This window comes from Haliotis rufescens, unplaced genomic scaffold, assembly GCF_023055435.1.
Source record: "Haliotis rufescens isolate VD_foot unplaced genomic scaffold, xgHalRufe1.0.p SCAF_6, whole genome shotgun sequence".
Taxonomy (NCBI): Eukaryota; Metazoa; Mollusca; class Gastropoda; order Lepetellida; family Haliotidae; genus Haliotis; species Haliotis rufescens.
Window position 1 is genome coordinate 917,708 of NW_025964334.1, and position 22,127 is coordinate 939,834.

The 22,127-nt window shown below is 42.3% G+C and overlaps 1 protein-coding gene across 4 annotated transcripts; it reads left to right on the forward strand.

Moving 5' to 3' along the window:
• The first annotated feature begins 3,187 nt into the window (after positions 1-3,187).
• LOC124116841 (zinc finger protein 37-like) lies at positions 3,188-21,675 on the forward strand. 4 transcript variants are annotated; one of them, XM_048385854.1, is made up of 5 exons: positions 7,048-7,362; positions 11,432-11,606; positions 16,647-16,770; positions 18,349-18,959; positions 19,005-21,675. In XM_048385854.1, exons 1-5 carry the CDS (start codon positions 7,107-7,109, stop codon positions 20,995-20,997), a joined length of 3,159 nt encoding a protein of 1,052 aa, XP_048241811.1. In that variant the 5' UTR covers positions 7,048-7,106; the 3' UTR covers positions 20,998-21,675. The 4 variants fall into 4 exon arrangements, with proteins under 4 accessions (XP_048241810.1, XP_048241811.1, XP_046334334.2 ...); XM_048385853.1 differs by lacking the exon at positions 7,048-7,362 and adding an exon at positions 3,188-3,501 and having other exon boundaries at positions 18,349-21,675; XM_046478378.2 differs by having other exon boundaries at positions 7,049-7,362; positions 18,349-21,675.
• Positions 21,676-22,127: the final 452 nt, after the last annotated feature.

Sequence of the window (22,127 nt, forward strand, 5' to 3'; positions counted from 1 at the left end):
TTCCGGGGAATTCCCCATTTTAGCATGTTACTATAAATAGTCATATTCCCGCCTTGACATGTCTGGTCTTGTCTTGTTTGTTTGTTTGTTGTTTATCGCAGCACTCAGCAATATTCCATCTGTACGACGGCGATCTGTAAATAATCGTGTCTGGGCCAGACAATCCAGTGATTGTCTAAATCACGAGTTACATAAAAAAATAATATTGCAAAGCGTCATATTATTGTTTAGGTAATATACATTTGTCCTTGTCGACGTCAGGTAGATCTATATAGAGAATACTACACTCATTCTCGTCAGATACCATAGCAAGTTCACGAGTTTCGTAAAAACGGTATCTAACGAGAATGAGTGTGGTATTTTATTTATTACCCACGTTAAATATATATTTAAGTTTAAATACATAACAACTTTCGTTCGTTGACAGACCAAACTGAAACGGGTTGCAAAATTTGGTTGCGCATGAATATTGATATATGCCCAAATATGGGCATTGTTGACATTTCTATGCATATGCATTAACAACATGTGCCTGCAGTTGTGTTTGCAAACAAAACAGCACCGACGCTCAAGATCCTTTTGGAAGACATTTTTCAACTTATGGTAATTGAAGCGCCATGTTGTTAGTACGAAGGACGCCTGTAAGAAAATTTGAAAAGTCACATTAGCGCCGCGCTTTAAATAATCGGACTAACAGTCGGTCACTCGCACTGCCGGTGTCCCGTCTGTGCAATCAAAATGGTTCGGTTTCCTTGATCTATCAGCTGAATTTATATCATGTTCGTACCATTTTGGAAGAGGGAAATCAGAGTGTTCGCTAAAGAGATTCATGTTAACTGTACCACCCTATATACTGAAGAAGTGAAAATCAACAAACTCAAGTCTGCTTGCATGTCAGTGACAGCTTCGAACGATCGAAGGGCAAGGTCACAGTCGGAATAAGAAAAGACAACCATGATCTACTCACAGCGTTTTACGCTAGAGTGAGTGAGTATGGTTTTACGCCGTTTTTAGCAATATTCCAGCAATATCACGGCGGGGGACACCAGAAATAGGCTTCAACATTGTACCCATGTCGGGAATCGAACCCGGGTCTTCGGTGTGACGAGCGAACGCTTTAATCACTAGGCTACCCGACCGCCCCTTTTACGCTAGAGATTGGGAATGTTATTGTTCACGTTTAGGATGTTTGGGGCCACAAAATCAGAAGTCAGGCACACTTCCACGGAGTTTACGAATGATTTGTATCAGAACTGTTCACTTTTCGTGATCTGGTCGTGCAGTCGTGTACGTTCATTCATAATCAACACCTCCCGAAACAGCGCCACAAAATACGCTTCGAAGGGGACACTGATGGCACAACCGGATCATCCCAAGTAAGTCTAGATAGTTTAAACAGACTTCATTTCACCACGCATATCCTTTTACGTTAAATCAAATTGAAAGTTGTGAAAGTGGTCGGGTGCGTCACGCTCATGGGGACCCACGCTCTCTACATCGGTAGTCGTACATAGTAAATGGATATAGCTCGATTATATAAAGTCTTTAGGAGCTCTATGCAAAACTTATATATAATGCAAACCGAATTTGATGCGTGTGACTACTTTGTTTGGTTTAATAAAGTGTTTGTAAATATCTCTCGTTCTCATTAATTCCTTCAGTTCTGCCTTGTAGTTGCAAAATGAATGACGTCTCGCGATTTTTTATGAATGAAAAAAGTAGTCCCGGCGTGACAAAGGTCACGGTTATCCAATCAAAACGAACAAGTGTTTGCCACTTACGTGGCTATATCCTCCGCCCCTGTTGCGGAATTTATGACATAATTAAATCTAAACAAACCCTAACCTTTTTTAACCGAGGTGGAACTTTAAAAAAAAGAGTTTGGAACCTAAGTCCATCTTGTTGCCATGGAAACGTACAAAATAAAAATTTCTAAACTTTCTAAATAGCAAAAGGCACCAGTTCAGCATGTACCTGACAGACCTGCAATGTTTCATGAAAATATATTGAACGGTTTATGAGTTATGCTCCGGAAACGAAACCTACCCTCACAGAACCTAAGTCCATCTTGCTTCCATGGAAACGTAAAAAATAAAAATTTCTAAAATTTCTAAATAGCAAAAGGCACCAGTTCAGCATGTACCTCGCAGACCTGCAAAGTTTCATGAAAAAATATTGAACGGTTTCTGAGTTATGCTCCGGAAACGAAACGTGACGGACGGACGGAGGCCGTTTCTATAATAAAACAAGGTCAACCATGTTTTACGCCGCTAAAAGATTTTTTCAACTGTGTCACGGCTTGTAAGCGCAGTGTTGAATGTAAGCCCAGAGAGATGCATGTCCTAAAATTAACCACTTTGGTGCAACCCCCGAGACTGGCATGGCTCCGACAACCGAAGGATCAAATTCAGGGCAAATCTGAGATTTGAACAAACGATCATCGGATCCTGAGAACTCAAAGGGGTGCAACTGTGCAGAGCGAATTGCTGTGCCATAGATGGCTGAGTCACACTGATTTATACGCGATATGTATGTATGTATGTATGTATGTATGTATGTATGTATGTAGTATGTATGTATGTATGCATGCATGCATGCATGTCTGTCTGTCTGTCTGTCTGTCTGTATGTATTTATGTCTGTCTGTATGTATGTATGTCTGTCTGTATGTATGTATGTCTGTATGTTTGTCTGTATGTATGTATGTGTATGAGCATGACAGTTAATTAGAGTTGATTAGGTCCATTTCAGATTAATATTTTGCTCTGAAATTAAAAACAAAACAAACAAGCTTAAAACTTATAAATTTAAACATTTTATAGGTGGTTTATGTATGTATCTCATTCATTATTTTAGTTGATTTAATAAATATATATATATTGAATACGAATGATTAAAAATAGCTATTTCATTTAATTTATGTGATTAATAGTCCGCTGATTAAACATAGAATGTCCAAGTTTAAATTTTATACCTGTCTGTCAGTGCGGCATTCCACACAGTCAGTCACACACACACACACACACACACACACACCACGCGCCCGCGCAAAATTAAGTAAATGCAAAATGCACTGTGTCCAAATGTAGAAATGTAACCTGACCGCCAGTGACCGGATATGTGATAATAACAACGTTGTTAAGTTCAAACAATATATGTAATGACACAGTTTCGTCACGAGTTGCGCCCCTTAGAAAATCTACCAATCATCTGTTGGACTTTGTTGCACGCCCAGTTTGTGATTCCATGGCGTCCCAGTGCATAGTAGAAAACTGTTCCTTCAAACCTAACTCAGGTCCGATCGAAGAACGCCCTTCCCTGCACCGTTTCCCGTGGAGGACCCCTAAACTCGCCCGCAAGTGGGTGGCGAACGTTGTGAAGAGCGGCACCCCCCATGGGAGAATTACACACAGTTCGCGAGTCTGCAGCCTCCATTTTGAAAATGGGATACGGACACAGGAGTCTGTTCCGTCGATTTTCAACCTGACGAAGGGCGACACGGGTAGGTGGCACAGCACATATATTGTGTAGCTGTATGTTGGTGTAACTGAAGGCAGGGGCTTCTGGTTTCTGTGTAGATGTCACGGCACAAACGCGCACCTGTAATTGAAAATGGCGACGTTCATTCGCAAGATGACAGCGCGAGAGTGTTGTCGTGGACACTCCCATGAGGTCCGCGTGGTTTCCGTTGAGCAATCCGTCGTCTGCTAGGAGAGCTGTTCGCTTTCCTCTACATATTTACATGTAGGCTAGTCACAGGATTTTCACAATATCTGTACATGCCTAGCTGTGATCCAGTACTATTCGTTTTATGATGTTATTGACATACCAACAGCATTAGCTCCTAAATATGATAATTTTGTCAGAGTGCTGACAGACACTTTGTATAACCTACCATGTCTACTTAATTATTATTGTTAGCAGACTTCAAGAATATCAAAGTTTTTAAATCTTAAGAGTAAAAAGTAAACAAAAATTAAGGCATATGGTTATATTTCCTAATAACATGATTAGAATGTTGTCATCACTGATACTGCTGGCCGGGTGAGCCCTCTTTATCCGTGTTCCGGATGCTGCAATGCAGTATGCCAGGAAATATTCATGGGATGCACCATTTGGGATCCCACTACTTGTCCTACACTCATTCTCGTCAGATACCATAGCAAGTTCACGAGTTTCGTAAAAACGGTATCTAACGAGAATGAGTGTGGTATTTTATTTATTACCCACGTTAAATATATATTTAAGTTTAAATACATAACAACTTTCGTTCGTTGACAGACCAAACTGAAACGGGTTGCAAAATTTGGTTGCGCATGAATATTGATATATGCCCAAATATGGGCATTGTTGACATTTCTATGCATATGCATTAACAACATGTGCCTGCAGTTGTGTTTGCAAACAAAACAGCACCGACGCTCAAGATCCTTTTGGAAGACATTTTTCAACTTATGGTAATTGAAGCGCCATGTTGTTAGTACGAAGGACGCCTGTAAGAAAATTTGAAAAGTCACATTAGCGCCGCGCTTTAAATAATCGGACTAACAGTCGGTCACTCGCACTGCCGGTGTCCCGTCTGTGCAATCAAAATGGTTCGGTTTCCTTGATCTATCAGCTGAATTTATATCATGTTCGTACCATTTTGGAAGAGGGAAATCAGAGTGTTCGCTAAAGAGATTCATGTTAACTGTACCACCCTATATACTGAAGAAGTGAAAATCAACAAACTCAAGTCTGCTTGCATGTCAGTGACAGCTTCGAACGATCGAAGGGCAAGGTCACAGTCGGAATAAGAAAAGACAACCATGATCTACTCACAGCGTTTTACGCTAGAGTGAGTGAGTATGGTTTTACGCCGTTTTTAGCAATATTCCAGCAATATCACGGCGGGGGACACCAGAAATAGGCTTCAACATTGTACCCATGTCGGGAATCGAACCCGGGTCTTCGGTGTGACGAGCGAACGCTTTAATCACTAGGCTACCCGACCGCCCCTTTTACGCTAGAGATTGGGAATGTTATTGTTCACGTTTAGGATGTTTGGGGCCACAAAATCAGAAGTCAGGCACACTTCCACGGAGTTTACGAATGATTTGTATCAGAACTGTTCACTTTTCGTGATCTGGTCGTGCAGTCGTGTACGTTCATTCATAATCAACACCTCCCGAAACAGCGCCACAAAATACGCTTCGAAGGGGACACTGATGGCACAACCGGATCATCCCAAGTAAGTCTAGATAGTTTAAACAGACTTCATTTCACCACGCATATCCTTTTACGTTAAATCAAATTGAAAGTTGTGAAAGTGGTCGGGTGCGTCACGCTCATGGGGACCCACGCTCTCTACATCGGTAGTCGTACATAGTAAATGGATATAGCTCGATTATATAAAGTCTTTAGGAGCTCTATGCAAAACTTATATATAATGCAAACCGAATTTGATGCGTGTGACTACTTTGTTTGGTTTAATAAAGTGTTTGTAAATATCTCTCGTTCTCATTAATTCCTTCAGTTCTGCCTTGTAGTTGCAAAATGAATGACGTCTCGCGATTTTTTATGAATGAAAAAAGTAGTCCCGGCGTGACAAAGGTCACGGTTATCCAATCAAAACGAACAAGTGTTTGCCACTTACGTGGCTATATCCTCCGCCCCTGTTGCGGAATTTATGACATAATTAAATCTAAACAAACCCTAACCTTTTTTAACCGAGGTGGAACTTTAAAAAAAAGAGTTTGGAACCTAAGTCCATCTTGTTGCCATGGAAACGTACAAAATAAAAATTTCTAAACTTTCTAAATAGCAAAAGGCACCAGTTCAGCATGTACCTGACAGACCTGCAATGTTTCATGAAAATATATTGAACGGTTTATGAGTTATGCTCCGGAAACGAAACCTACCCTCACAGAACCTAAGTCCATCTTGCTTCCATGGAAACGTAAAAAATAAAAATTTCTAAAATTTCTAAATAGCAAAAGGCACCAGTTCAGCATGTACCTCGCAGACCTGCAAAGTTTCATGAAAAAATATTGAACGGTTTCTGAGTTATGCTCCGGAAACGAAACGTGACGGACGGACGGAGGCCGTTTCTATAATAAAACAAGGTCAACCATGTTTTACGCCGCTAAAAGATTTTTTCAACTGTGTCACGGCTTGTAAGCGCAGTGTTGAATGTAAGCCCAGAGAGATGCATGTCCTAAAATTAACCACTTTGGTGCAACCCCCGAGACTGGCATGGCTCCGACAACCGAAGGATCAAATTCAGGGCAAATCTGAGATTTGAACAAACGATCATCGGATCCTGAGAACTCAAAGGGGTGCAACTGTGCAGAGCGAATTGCTGTGCCATAGATGGCTGAGTCACACTGATTTATACGCGATATGTATGTATGTATGTATGTATGTATGTATGTATGTATGTATGTAGTATGTATGTATGCATGCATGCATGCATGCATGTCTGTCTGTCTGTCTGTCTGTCTGTATGTATTTATGTCTGTCTGTATGTATGTATGTCTGTCTGTATGTATGTATGTCTGTATGTTTGTCTGTATGTATGTATGTGTATGAGCATGACAGTTAATTAGAGTTGATTAGGTCCATTTCAGATTAATATTTTGCTCTGAAATTAAAAACAAAACAAACAAGCTTAAAACTTATAAATTTAAACATTTTATAGGTGGTTTATGTATGTATCTCATTCATTATTTTAGTTGATTTAATAAATATATATATATTGAATACGAATGATTAAAAATAGCTATTTCATTTAATTTATGTGATTAATAGTCCGCTGATTAAACATAGAATGTCCAAGTTTAAATTTTATACCTGTCTGTCAGTGCGGCATTCCACACAGTCAGTCACACACACACACACACACACACACACACACACCACGCGCCCGCGCAAAATTAAGTAAATGCAAAATGCACTGTGTCCAAATGTAGAAATGTAACCTGACCGCCAGTGACCGGATATGTGATAATAACAACGTTGTTAAGTTCAAACAATATATGTAATGACACAGTTTCGTCACGAGTTGCGCCCCTTAGAAAATCTACCAATCATCTGTTGGACTTTGTTGCACGCCCAGTTTGTGATTCCATGGCGTCCCAGTGCATAGTAGAAAACTGTTCCTTCAAACCTAACTCAGGTCCGATCGAAGAACGCCCTTCCCTGCACCGTTTCCCGTGGAGGACCCCTAAACTCGCCCGCAAGTGGGTGGCGAACGTTGTGAAGAGCGGCACCCCCCATGGGAGAATTACACACAGTTCGCGAGTCTGCAGCCTCCATTTTGAAAATGGGATACGGACACAGGAGTCTGTTCCGTCGATTTTCAACCTGACGAAGGGCGACACGGGTAGGTGGCACAGCACATATATTGTGTAGCTGTATGTTGGTGTAACTGAAGGCAGGGGCTTCTGGTTTCTGTGTAGATGTCACGGCACAAACGCGCACCTGTAATTGAAAATGGCGACGTTCATTCGCAAGATGACAGCGCGAGAGTGTTGTCGTGGACGCTCCCATGAGGTCCGCGTGGTTTCCGTTGAGCAATCCGTCGTCTGCTAGGAGAGCTGTTCGCTTTCCTCTACATATTTACATGTAGGCTAGTCACAGGATTTTCACAATATCTGTACATGCCTAGCTGTGATCCAGTACTATTCGTTTTATGATGTTATTGACATACCAACAGCATTAGCTCCTAAATATGATAATTTTGTCAGAGTGCTGACAGACACTTTGTATAACCTACCATGTCTACTTAATTATTATTGTTAGCAGACTTCAAGAATATCAAAGTTTTTAAATCTTAAGAGTAAAAAGTAAACAAAAATTAAGGCATATGGTTATATTTCCTAATAACATGATTAGAATGTTGTCATCACTGATACTGCTGGCCGGGTGAGCCCTCTTTATCCGTGTTCCGGATGCTGCAATGCAGTATGCCAGGAAATATTCATGGGATGCACCATTTGGGATCCCACTACTTGTCCTCACAACCAACTTAATTGGGGCCTGTTGGCTGTTATGTGTGACCTGTTGGATTACATTGCTAACAATTGCATAAAACAACATTCACTCTTGCTCAGTCCTACATTCAGGCAGAGACCATATACCGATATCGGTATATGGTCTCTGATTCAGGTTATGTTATAAATGTATCCTCACCACCAAGCGGACAATTCAATATGAATGTAGGCTGATCCTGTAACCAGGGATTTGGGATTAGAACATGTCCTGATCATGCTGATAGATCGGGTTGTCAAATAACTTTGTCTTCAATGTATTCCGCAGCCAAAAAATAAAAATTCTGCAGTCAATTTTTGTAAATTCTGCACCGACATTTTGATAATTCTGCACACAATTCTGGAAACATTTCAGCTGGACCTGTTCGACTTCTGGCAGGCATGTTTATGATAACCTAACCCCTGGCGAGAATACCTTGTTAAATTGAACCAGGAGATGCACTTATATTGGCAGCCATTCAGTCCAAAAATACAAAGTTGAAATAAAAGACACAAGTGAGCAATAACTGTCAAATATTACAGAATAAATGTTACAAATAAAGGTCATTATTTACATACTAATAATGGACCCAAAATAAAAAAAAATAAAAATGGGGCAACTCGCAAACAAAAGACGTCATGTGTAAAGAAAAAACTATGTGCACTAAAAATTCTCTGTGCACAAAAAGGCCACTAAACTGCTACAAGACGTTGACAATAAAGAATGCCACATGGCGCTGCAATTTGTTTAACATTCCAAGTTAAATCAGCTTGTACTGCCATGTACCAGTATATGATAAATGCATGTCTAATGAATTACATCACTTCTCGTACACTCAGCCTGTGACGTCATATATATGTTTTATATATACATGTATATTATGTGTATATATTCTATCTATACATGTTGCATTTATCATGTTTATATTAGTATGTGTATTTAGTACACAACCTTCAAGGAACACTCATTTAACACTTAACAAGGAGACCGCCTGCATGGTCTAGTGGTAGAGGGTCCGCCTTGAGAGCAGAAGGTCCAGTGTTCGATGCCTGACCGCGTCATACCAAAAGACGTTGAAAGAGGGTACTTGTTGTTACCCTGTCTGGAGCTCGGCATAAAGGGGCTAAAACAAGGACTGGTCGGCTCCGTCGGCTCGGAGTCAGTATACTGTGTCTGAGTGGGGTATTCATGTTAAACTGCGGCATGGTATCTCAGTGAGCTAGCACTAAAAATCGGCATCAGTCCTGACAAGTACAAGCTTTTGTTTGTTCGTTTGTTGTTGTTTAACGCCACACTCAGCAATATACCAGCTATATGACGGAGGTCTGTAAATAATCAAGCCTGGACCAGACAATTCAGTGATTGACATCATGAGCATCGATCCACTCAATTGGGATACGATGACATGCATCAACCAAGTCAGCGAGCCTGACCACCCGATCCCGTAAGTCGCCTCTTATGACAAGCATAGTCGCCTTTTACAGCAAGCATGGGTTGCTGAAGACCTATTCTAACCTGGATCCTCCCGGGTAGTACAAGCAGCCAGACACACACGTGTGCACGTGCATGCACGTCGCTATATATGTGCAATAATCTGGGACATGACGTTAAACTTAATTTCCCCTGACCTCACTTCACAAGGAATAAGACCGCCTCCGTGGTCTAGTGGTAGAGCGTCCGCCCGGAGAGCGGAAGGTCCGGGGTTCGATCCCCGGCCGCGTCATACAAAAAGACGTTAAAAGATTGTACTTGTTGTTACCCTGTCTGGCGCTCGGCATTAAGGGGCTAAAACAAGGACTGGTCGGCTCGGAGTCAGTATACTGTGACTGAGTGGGGTATTCATGTTAAACTGCGGCATGGTATCTCAGTGAGCTAGCACTATAAATCGGCATCAGTCCGGACTAGTACAAGCAGCCACACACACACATACACGTGCATGCACGTCGCTATATAAGTGCAATAATCTTGGACGCGACGTTAAACCCAATTTCACCTCACCTCACCTCACAAGGAATAAACTACGCCTACACCAAAGTTCAGTACAATTCAAAAACAATAAGATGGATGATTGACAGCCATTGATGGGTTTCTAAATATAGAAAAACAGTCCTTGAAAGTCAAACATACAAGCTGGAAAAACAATATGTCAATTTGCCCAGAAAACATATTGTATATTATTCTGAAAATCACACAGTCGTTCGAGGTCAGATTTCATAAAAATACATGCAGAAATGGCTGAACAATATCCAAATACTGTATTCGACGTAATAAGCGCCCTGTTCTAATAAGCGCCCACGGCGGTATTTGCTAATATATTGGAATCCCAATTAGCACCCCTTCCGATTGATCAATTTTCACAAGACTTATTTATTCGCGTACAATATGCACTCGTGTGTTAAATGCACCCTTAATTATGGGCAATTAAATTCTAGAAAAAAATATCTGTCGTACATATACATTTCAGGCTGTCAGCATAAACCACGAAATTTATCTTTCAACTCTGTTTTTTTCACCAAAATAATATTCTAATAAGAGCCCTCTATTTCTAATTTTGAGAGCGCCCTGGGCGCTTATTACGTCGAATACCGTATGCCTTTTTCAATATGGCTGCCATGGACGGACAAAGGGACAATCTGCCACCTTTCATTAGGCCCCATGTGGAATAACAAATAGTCAAATACCATGCATTACCCCTCATATCCACATGAATAGCAAGTGCCCTTGGGGCAGGGTATGAAGTTATACCAAGGAATTCCTCCATCCTTCCATCCATCCTACCGATGACATTTTTTTTTGTGCAACCGATTACTTGAAAACTACCGAACAGATTCTTTTGAAACTTGAACACTTTCTATATCAATAGCAGAGGTGCGGTGCGAAGTTTGATTTTAATATTTGGATTTTCTCAATTTTTTACTTAGAATATTTTAAATGAAACATTTGTGCGACCTTTAACTAGAATGCTACTTCATGTATTCTTTTCAAATTTAGGGAACAGTTTCTATAGTAATAGAGCAGGTGCAGTGCAAAGTTTAATTTTGATATGTGTATTTTCTGAAAAAAAAAGGGTTTTTTCATGTTTTAAACTTAGAATTTGTTTTTACTTTAACACTTGAGCGACCTGTTACTTGAAAACTACTTCATGGATTCTTTTCCAATTGAGGGTACAGTTTCTATACCAATAGGAGAAGTGGCATGCAAAGTTTGATTTGATATGTGGACTTTCTGAGAAAATATTGCTTTTGAACTTCGAATATGTTGGGTGTTGAAGTCAGGTGTATTATATTAGTGAGCCCAGCTCACTTTGTCTTTTTCTGATACTTTTCTTTTTGTTCCATTGTAGTTGGAATCAACTGATGTTTAGAAATATTACTACCATGGTTTCAAAAACTATTTAATTCACTGACACAATGTTGTTTCAGAAAGCCGATCACCTGAACAGAAGATTCCTGAAAGCCCCGATGACAAGAACAGGGGCAAGTCTTCCGCCAAGCCGACACACAGCCCGAGGAAACGCAGCCAACCCAAACACTGTATGGTCTTGAAATGCAGTGACTCCTTCGCGTCGGATGAAGACGAGACGCATGGGAAGACGGTGTCAGTGTTACTTGAAGTTGATAAGATTTATTTGTTTCTTCCGTTCTTTCTGTTAAACGCCACACATAACAATATTCCAGCTAAATGACAGCAGTCTGTAATTAATCATGTCTAGGACAGACAATCCAGTGATTGACATCATGAGCATCGATCTATGCAGTTGGGATACGATGACATGCATCAACCATGTCAGTGACAACATGATCCCACTAGTCGCCTCTTATGACAAGCGTGGGTTGCTGAAGACCAATTCTTGCCAAAGGAGACAAGAATTGATATGCAATTCTTTTGTATAATTATTAATGTGTGTGTATAATGGCGATTGTCTTTATTTGATAATGTTGATGGGATATTTTTTGTGGTCCTGTCTGAAAATAATAATCGTCATGACATGAATCTGTGCAGAAGCACCAAGCTGGTGTGTGCCACTAGCACAAGTTTGTGACTTTATGCTACAGTCGCATGGAAGGAGCTTGGCTGTGCGATGTCGGGCAGCAATCACTTACATTTATTCACAGACACCTGGGGGGACACGGGTGGCCCAGTCGTCTGAGGTGCCACGATTCGCTGTGCAGAGTTGCGTCCCTTGGGCACTCCAAAAACTTATGATTTTGTTCCTTGGTTTCTTAGCACCAAACTGTGCTCGTGGGTTTCACCGAAGGGGTAAACGTCTGAGACCTGCACCACTTCAGGCTTTCCTCCCACATTAAGCTGACACACCATGATATAACTGGAATACTGTTAAAAGCAGCGTTAGACCCAACTCAATCACTTACATTTTTTCATAGACACCTAGTGTCATCACAGATTTTCAGTGGTCCGTTCATATAATTTTCACAGCTTTGTTGACATTTACGCCAAATTGAATCTGTTTTGACGAGTAACAGAGACCCAGAGCTACAGATAAGCAGCATATTTGCGTAAAATACCCCTTAAAAATAATTGAAACCCAATTACTTTCAATTAACTTGAGCACAGAAACGCATGCATTAAATGAAAAACTCAAATGTATAATAACAGCACGCGTAAATACCCAATGAAGCGTTTTCAGCATGTGTACAACCGAGCTAATTTACTTTCCGAGACAGGCCTATATTTAGAACCGTTATATACATCTAAAATATTATTTCATCTTTATTAAATCTTAAGATGTTCACTCATTGAGTGAAAAAATGTACCGGTAATAGCCAAATTTAAATAGAAACCTTGGAGTAAAAACTCAATTGCTCAAGAAGTAATCTGGACCTCTGAGACCATAGAATTGAGGGATGGCCCTCCATAAACCATCAGCATGTAACACCCGCAACATTTGCAACTGACCATTCTGATAGCCACATAAACAATGTTACATAATATCCGGGGCAAGAGTTAATGCCCTTAGCCATGATTTCTGAGACTACGACCAGCAACAATCTAAAAGGCCAGCTCTTAGTGGATGATGATGATTGTTATCTTGTCTCTCATTAGCATATGTCAGAACCTCCGTGGTCTAGTGGTAAAGTGTCCGCCCAGAGAGCGGAAGGTCCGGGGTTCAATCCCGGCCGAGTCACACCAAAAGACATTAAAAGATGGTACTTGTTGTTACTTGTTCCCCGCTCGGCATTAAGGTATCTCACAAACCGTATCTTAGTTTTTATGGAATGTACGCATAAATATATTATGTAAAAATATCAGTATTTTTAGTCAGACAGACAATATATAATCAGTAAAGTGACAATTGAAACTTGTCTTCAGACAGCGGCATATGAGCTGGCGTTCAATAAGTTTTGCAACTTCAATATTAGACCAAGTCACAGAATATCTTTTGCACTTTCATTTTTCAATATAATCTCCATTCACCTCAATACACTTATTCCGTTTATCCTTCAAGCTTTTAATACCACTTTTATAGAAATCTACATATTGGCCCTCTAACCACGCCTCTGTGGCAGCCTTTATGTCCTCGTCATCCTCGAAACTTCTTCCACGTAGGCCACATTTGCCGGAACAGGAAATAGTCACTGGGGGCTAAGTCTGGCCTGTAGGGTGGGTGATTTAATACTCAACTGCACTCCTTCAGACACTGATTTTTTGTATGTTAGACTATTATTTTAATAATGATGACAATCATCCTAATAACCCTAGTTCCTTTATCGTCAATATTCGGACACAGTTCCTGATAGACAAGAGCGATGCCAGGTTTGTTTGGGAACACTGAATGTAGTACCTACCTAACTGACCTTTTGTGTTTGCATATGCATAGATGACCCCAATGTCACTTTTGTCAATGGATACTGTTTTTATCAACATGTTTATAATAACGATAGACTTAGAGGTGTATATTTTATTGCCGCTTCTTCTTCTTGGCAGCTGATGGTAAACAAGCTGCACTCGGTTATCTCCCTTGAACAACCAATTCCAACACATTTCTCCTGCTTTTGATATTTTTTCGCATGGAAGTTGGCAAAAATAATCAAAAAAGATTTCATTGTAGTGTTCCTCAAGCATTTGCAATTCTAATGATATAAATTTTATTACAAAATTCAACACATGAAGTTTGCAGTTAACCATTGAAATTACCCTTCTGTTTTGCATGATTTTTTTTAACATTTTCCCTTTCTAAGTCAAGATTACTGTTAATTATTTTTCAAAAGTACATTAATACAAACATAATGAATGTATGTTACTATGCTACACACAAAAATTATGGGAACACCCCTAAATTTCATAGCCATGTATAAAACTTAATGTGGCTTGGTCATTTATGAACTTCAGTAAATGCAACTTTTTGTGTGCACTGAGGGCACTTTAAATGACGTGTTGAATCATGCATTTTTGCAAGTGCTTCATTTTTTGAAGAATTTGGTCAAATTGATTAAATGCTAAAACAGGAAAAAACTTGGGTGCAGAAAGACTCCCTCGCCATGTCAGATTCAAACGCCAAAACACAACAACCTAGTGCACGTGAAAGTCGGAATTCCCATGCAGTTGGTGGCAACTTTTCTTTATAAAGAAGCTTCAGAAACTGTAAAGTTACACATTTCCTTAAACATGCCCAAGCGAAGACCGTTAAGCATTCACGACAGGAGTAGGGCCATAGCGTGGCTACAAGATGGTGCATCCATAAGGAATGTTGCCCGTCGTCTTCAAGTGTCACCGTCTGTCATTCACAGACTGAGGGAACGGTTCCAGACATCGGCAGATGACCGATACGTTATGCTGCAAGCCCTTCGGAACCAGTTCACAACAGCCACTGCTTTGAGACTGCAACTCCGACAAGCAACACACACCAACGTAAGCGTATCGACCATCAGGAACCGCCTCAGAGCTGCGTTTTAAAGGTCACGTTGTCCAGCTGTACTCCCTCATCTTCGTCCTCATCACCGAGCTGCAAGACTTGCCTGGGCCAGGGCACTTTTGAGATGGGATAATCAACAATGGTCCAGAGTTCTCTTCACTGACGAGTCCCGTTTCTGTCTTGAGCATAGTGATGGAAGGGTAAGGGTTATGAGACGTCCTGGAGAACGTTATGATGATGCCACTGTACGAGAAAGAAACAGGTTTGGCGGTGGCTCTGTGATGGTATGGGGAGGCTTCAGTTTGCATCACCGAACACCTCTCTATCTCGTTCAAGGCAATTTGAATGGAGTGAGGTATCGTGACGAGATTTTGCGCCCTCTTGTCCTACCACAGTTGAAAAACATTAGTCCAGGAGCAATCCTGCAAGATGACAATGCCAGACCAAATCGGGCTAGAGTCGTTAGAGGCTTCCAGCAACAGAACAATGTGACTGTGATGCAGTGGCCAGCATATTCACTGGATTTGGCATCAATTGAGCATCTTTGGGATGTTCTGGGACGACGTGTCAGGGACAATCATGGAGTCGCACCAGCTCTTCAGGTTCTGGTTCAGTGGCTCCAAATGGAATGGCAGGCAATTCCACAGGCTACCCTTCACACCCTTGCAAGATCCATGAGGCGAAGATGCACCGAATGCATCAATCAACGTGGAGGACACACTCGCTATTGACATTGTGATTTCCATTTTTGACCCCCACTTTCTTATTCGACTTGTGCGTGTGTGCTTTTCAATGACAGCTAACTGTAAATGTTTTTGTTTTGAAGCTTGATAATCTGCTAATGCACAATTGTAATGATACGATCACATGTCATTAAATGTTCCTATTTATAACAGAATATTTGGGTGTTCCTATAATTTGTTTGTGTAGTATATTCACCAGAATAGTCTTTCCTCATGTAAGATAATACTTTTTCGATAACAAAAAGGGGAAAAATGTAAAAAACAGACCAAACTGAATTTCTACACAGAGTTATGGGAATTGAATTGCCGTGTAGACAAGAGGCTACCCTGATTGATCAATAGACACCGTAGTGGGCACCTACCAATTGTATGATATAGTTACAAAACCATTGTTATTCTTTCCAAGCTTCACCTTCCAGAGTGGGCTCCGTAGACTAACATCTAGTCTCTGAAATGAACATCTTTCAGAAACAAACCATTAAATTATCTTAATAAAAATATAATAAAAAAGGATCCCAGAGACTCTTCATTTTCAGAAACTGCAGAAATCTAGACTTGCCAAATATTATAGACTTGCATGGGCTGTATTGGATATATTTGTTTCAGGGCCTGTATGACAGACTTGGGGCTTGGTTGGCCCAGTAGTTCAAAGTTGCCTCCCTTAGGCGGGCCACAAAACAATAATGTTCGGTTCAAATCCTGGCTTGTCCTTGTAATGTTTCTCAGTTTTGTCAGCACATTCCAAAGTGGTAAATGTCTAAGACCTGCATCACTTTGGACCACATCAAGCTAACACATCATGTATTGCTGTTGCAAGTGGTGTTTAACCCGACTCACTCATCATCCAGGGTCTCCTTGTTCTGTCCTCAATCCATTCCTAACTGACCTGGGCCCACTTGCACAAAGCGATCTTAGCGCTAAGGTGATCGTAACTCCCATACTTTAACATAGGCTTACAATAGTTGTAGCGCTAAGATCGCTTTGTGCAAGTGGGCCCTGATGATGTTTTGAATGTTTCAGACGAATCCAGAAGAAGGTTGAGAAGAACGGATTTCAGGAACACTTCCTGTCCCAGGTGTCACACTTCTGGAGAACCCGACAGTTCTGTGACCTGTGCCTTCTCGTCAACGGGCATCGTGTTCTGGTGAGTGTTTCTGTGCCTTCTCGTCAACGGGCATCGTGTTCTGGTGAGTGTTTCTGTGCCTTCTCGTCAACGGGCATCGTGTTCTGGTGAGTGTTTCTGTGCCTTCTCGTCAACGGGCATCGTGTTCTGGTGAGTGTTTCTGTGCCTTCTCGTCAACGGGCATCGTGTTCTGGTGAGTGTTTCTGTGCCTTCTCGTCAACGGGCATCGTGTTCTGGTGAGTGTTTCTGTGCCTTCTCGTCAACGGGCATCGTGTTCTGGTGAGTGTTTCTGTGCCTTCTCGTCAACGGGCATCGTGTTCTGGTGAGTGTTTCTGTGCCTTCTCGTCAACGGGCATCGTGTTTTGGTGAGTGTTTCTGTGCCTTCTCGTCAACGGGCATCATGTTCTGGTGAATGTTGTCCATTGCTCTGTGCCTTCCTGTCAATGGGCATCGTGTTCTAGTGAGTGTTGTCCATTGCTCTGTCCCTTCTCGTCAACGGGCATCGTGTTCTGGTGAGTGTTTCTGTGCCTTCTTGTCAACGGGCATCGTGTTTTGGTGAGTGTTTCTGTGCCTTCTTGTCAACGGGCATCGTGTTTTGGTGAGTGTTTCTGTGCCTTCTCGTCAACGGGCATCGTGTTTTGGTGAGTGTTTCTGTGCCTTCTTGTCAACGGGCATCGTGTTCTGGTGAGTGTTTCTGTGCCTTCTCGTCAACGGGCATCGTGTTCTGGTGAGTGTTTCTGTGCCTTCTTGTCAACGGGCATCGTGTTCTGGTGAGTGTTTCTGTGCCTTCTCGTCAACGGGCATCGTGTTCTGGTGAGTGTTTCTGTGCCTTCTTGTCAACGGGCATCGTGTTCTGGTGAGTGTTTCTGTGCCTTCTCGTCAACGGGCATCATGTTCTGGTGAATGTTGTCCATTGCTCTGTGCCTTCCTGTCAATGGGCATCGTGTTCTAGTGAGTGTTGTCCATTGCTCTGTCCCTTCTCGTCAACGGGCATCGTGTTCTGGTGAGTGTTTCTGTGCCTTCTTGTCAACGGGCATCGTGTTCTGGTGAGTGTTTCTGTGCCTTCTCGTCAACGGGCATCGTGTTCTGGTGAGTGTTTCTGTGCCTTCTCGTCAAAGGGCATCATGTTCTGGTGAGTGTTGTCCATTGCTCTGTGCCTTCCTGTCAATGGGCATCGTGTTCTAGTGAGTGTTGTCCATTGCTCTGTGTCTCATCAACAGGCATCATGTTCTGGTGAGTGTTGTCCATTGCTCTGTGCCTTCTCATCAACAGGCATCGTGTTCTGGTGAGTGTTGTCCATTACTCTGTGCCTACTCATCAACGGACATCATGTTCTGGTGAGTTTTTCTGTGCCTTCTTGTAATGGGGCATCGTGTTCTGGTGAATGTTTATCTAGCATTTGTAGCAAGCGTTCTGGAGCCATTAAATCTCAAGGGCCGGTCAGGTAGCCTAGCTGTTAAAGCTTTCGCTCGTCACGCCGAAGGCCCGGGTTTGATTTCCCACATGGGTACACAGCCGTGATATTGCTAGAATATTGCTAAAAGCGGGGTAAAACCTCACTCACTCACTCACTCACTCACTCACTCACATCTGTTTCAGGTTCACCAACTGGTGTTCAACATCGCACGACCGTTCTGTCTGTCCACCTGCCCTGTCACGAGACAGACGCCTATGCTGACCATAACCGTGCCCTTCCGGGTCAGCGATGATGCCATCACCAACTTCCTCTCCTACCTGTATGAAGGAAGTTTGTTCATCAACGAGTATTCTGTCCATGAAATACTTCAACTGGGGAAATTTTTTCGTATGACAACGGTCATGAACTTTTGTAACTCCTTTGTTGTGGTTCTGAGAAGACTGAATGTCTATCAGCCTCTGGATGAGAGATCGCTGCGGGACCAGGGAGATGAAGGGAGTGGGGGCTTGGAGCTCGAAGCCAAACATCCTGCCGTCAGCCGGAAATGGAGAAGTGTTCCAAAAATACAAACTGTGACATGCCGTCCACATAAAGATGAAATAGTTCGGACATCAGATGGGGAGTATAGCATATTGGCTGATGTCAAAATAGAAACTGACAACACAAAAGATTGTGTGAACCCGAACCATTGGGAATGTGAGGCACAGTTTGACACGGTAAAAGATGCGGACTCCAATCCTTGTGCCAAAGATGTTGATGAAGAGACATCAGTTGAGGATGTGGATCAGAGAACATTTGATGGTATCGATGAAAGAACGGAGGGTGTGGATCAGAGAACATTTGATGGTATCGATGAAAGAACAGAGGGTGTGGATCAGAGAACATTTGATGGTATCGATGAAAGAACAGAGGATGTGGATCAGAGAACATTTGATGGTATCGATGAAAGAACGGAGGGTGTGGATCAGAGAACATTTGATGGTATCGATGAAAGAACAGAGGGTGTGGATCAGAGAACATTTGATGGTATCGATGAAAGAACAGAGGGTGTGGATGAGGGCATGGATGAGACGACATTTGAGGTCATGGATGAGAGAACTTTTGAGGGTGTGGATGAGACACCCTTTCATGAAGTAGATTCTGAAGAAGATGCAGCAAGAGACAGTCAGCCTCACGTGGTCAGCGTGTCCTGGAGCGATGACGAGGACCAAGAATGGGTGGTTTTACCGAACAAGGACGAGGACAACTTGTGTGAACAGGAAGAGGATGACAATGATAAAATAGGAATAGGTCAAAACACTCTTGAGCAACAAGAAACGTTTCTGGAAGCAGTGACCATGAGCAAAGATGAATTTGAACAAACAGTATCCAATGATGTTGCAGAGATTACCAGGCATAAGGGCAGAATGGATGAGGATGCACATGGCATGGCATGTGATAGTGGGGCAGAGGATGTCAAACCCATCCTGCTTCCCGATGGAACAGCCGTGGATCGCAGAGGGACATCGGCAGCATCAGGACGTGGCTTTGGTGCTATGGATGATGCCAAGATGCCCAACTATGATGGCATGGATGACGCCGAGATGACCCACTATGGTGGGCCAGGATGTACTGAAGATGTGAAGCCAGTCCTCCGACCTGATGGTTCTGTTGTTCATCATCCCGGTGAGTACAAAGAACCTGGAGATGCAGAACCCGTCATCACTTCAGACCCAGCCAGACCAGTTCTCATGTTTGGAAATGGCACAGAAACTGCAACTCCGAAGCCAGGAACTGAAGTGTTTGAACACATGAACATATCTTTCCGTTACTACAAGTGTGACCGCTGTACCAGCCTGTTCACCAGCGAGGCTCGGCAGCAGGAGCATGTCCAGGTGGTCCACCAGGGCGTGAGGTTCAAGTGTCAGTTCTGTGGCCGAGAGTTCACTTCCCGGAGCGGCCATAAGCTGCACGAGCTCGACCATCTTGGCCAGAATCCCTACAGGAAGTACAAATGTGAAAAGTGTTTCAAGTCTTTCCCTTCCAAAACTGGTCTGAACAACCATGTGACCCGAGTGTGCCAGCAGTTTAAGTGTCAGAAATGTAAGGCTGTGTTCGTGAACTTCCAGGACCACCGCCATCACGTCAGCAACTGCCGGAGGACGTCTGCACCAATTGAGTGCCCAGAATGCCATCAGATTTTTTCGTCCAAGTTTAGTTTAGAAAGGCATTCCAAAACACACCTGAGTCCACCGGTGTTTGCGTCTGCTTCCAAACCAATCAAGAAGTACCAGTGTCAGGTGTGTTTGAAAGTGATTATTGGGAAAGCCAGGTTTTTGCAGCACAAAGGAGAACATTCTGAACATCTTAAACGAACCCAGTGTTCAGCGTGTGACCAAACATTCAAGACCATTTCGGCCATGAGGCGGCATTTTAAAACAGATCATCCTGATTCAGAGCTGCCAACTTCTGCCAAAATAAGTTGGCGAGATCTGAGACGTGAAAGTCCATTCCTAGAGGACGATGTTGAAGATGAAGTGATAGAGGAGTTTCCACCAGACCAGACGCTGATTTGCGAGAAACTTGAGTCTGCTGAAATGGAAGTCACACCAGAACAAAAGAGAAAGTCCAAGAGACATCGGTCTGTTCAAGGGGAGGTAACACCACAAGAGCCGAAATCAAACTGTGGGAACACTCGAGAGCTTTCATTCAAGACATCGAAGTCAGATGTGGTTCCTGAAACAACCCTAGCTGGTGGCAGGAGTAGGTTCTTGTGTGTCGAGTGTGGCCAGTCCTTCCCTTACGCTGCCTCGCTGCGAAGACATTCCAAGTCAGAACATCCGCTCAAGTAATGCTCGGACGAGACAGGGATTATAGACACTGAACCAAAAGAGTTAGGATCATAAATGTTTTTAGGGATATTTTTATGAACTTGTGTGCTCAATCTTCACTACAAAAGATATACCCAAAAATATTCAAGATCCCCAACTCATTTTGTTCAGTATCTGTGGTAGAAATTTTATTTATAACTAAGGGCGTATAACTAATGCTCGTCGTAAAACCCGAGTTATGATGTGTCTTTTCTCTATCAAACATGTATGTGAAGAGAGAGTAAGTGAGTTTTGGTTTAACAACTCTTTTGAGGTTTACAACTTTGGTGCTGACAAACCTAGAAACATAACCAGGATATGAACCTACAATCATAGGCCCAAATGACGCAATTCAGACACTAAGTGCCCCCTATACATATGATATATGTAGAAAGAGGTGTTTGATAATATACCTTTCGTCATTTCATAATTTTAAGCAAACTTTCATCTTTGAATACACTGATGGTTTTCACTGATGGGATGCACTGATGGTTTTCACATACAATTTGATGATATGATGAGCACTATTGAAGTTTCTCGTATTTGCTCTGCTGAAAGATCTTGAGCGTGGGGGGTTGGGTCCATTGTTCAAGGATAAAGATGGTAATGAATTGACGTACATACGTGTTAATGTAAATGGTATTAAAATCTTCTAAATGATTTTTTGGGTAGTTGTTGATGTATTCATTCTATATTGAAACTTACACATAGGTCAGGTCTTTAAGAATTCATGGTTCTCTGCAGTGATTGAAAAGGTTACTATGGCAACAGCAGGCTATTAAGAACCTGAATGGTGACCAGCTGACCATCTCCAAGGGTTGTGTGTTTAACGCCAAACTCCGCAATACGCCAGCAGCCTGTGAATAGTCAAGTCTTTCTCCTAGAGTTGTGTGTTTAACGCCAAACTCCGCAATACGCCAGCTTTGTGGCAGCAGCCTGTGAATAGTCAAGTCTTTCTCCTAGGGTTGTGTGTTTAACGCCAAACTCCGCAATACGCCAGCAGCCTGTGAATAGTCAAGTCTTTCACCTAGGTTTGTGTGTTTAACGCCAAACTCCACAATACGCCAGCAGCCTGTGAATAGTCAAGTCTTTCACCTAGGGTTGTGTGTTTA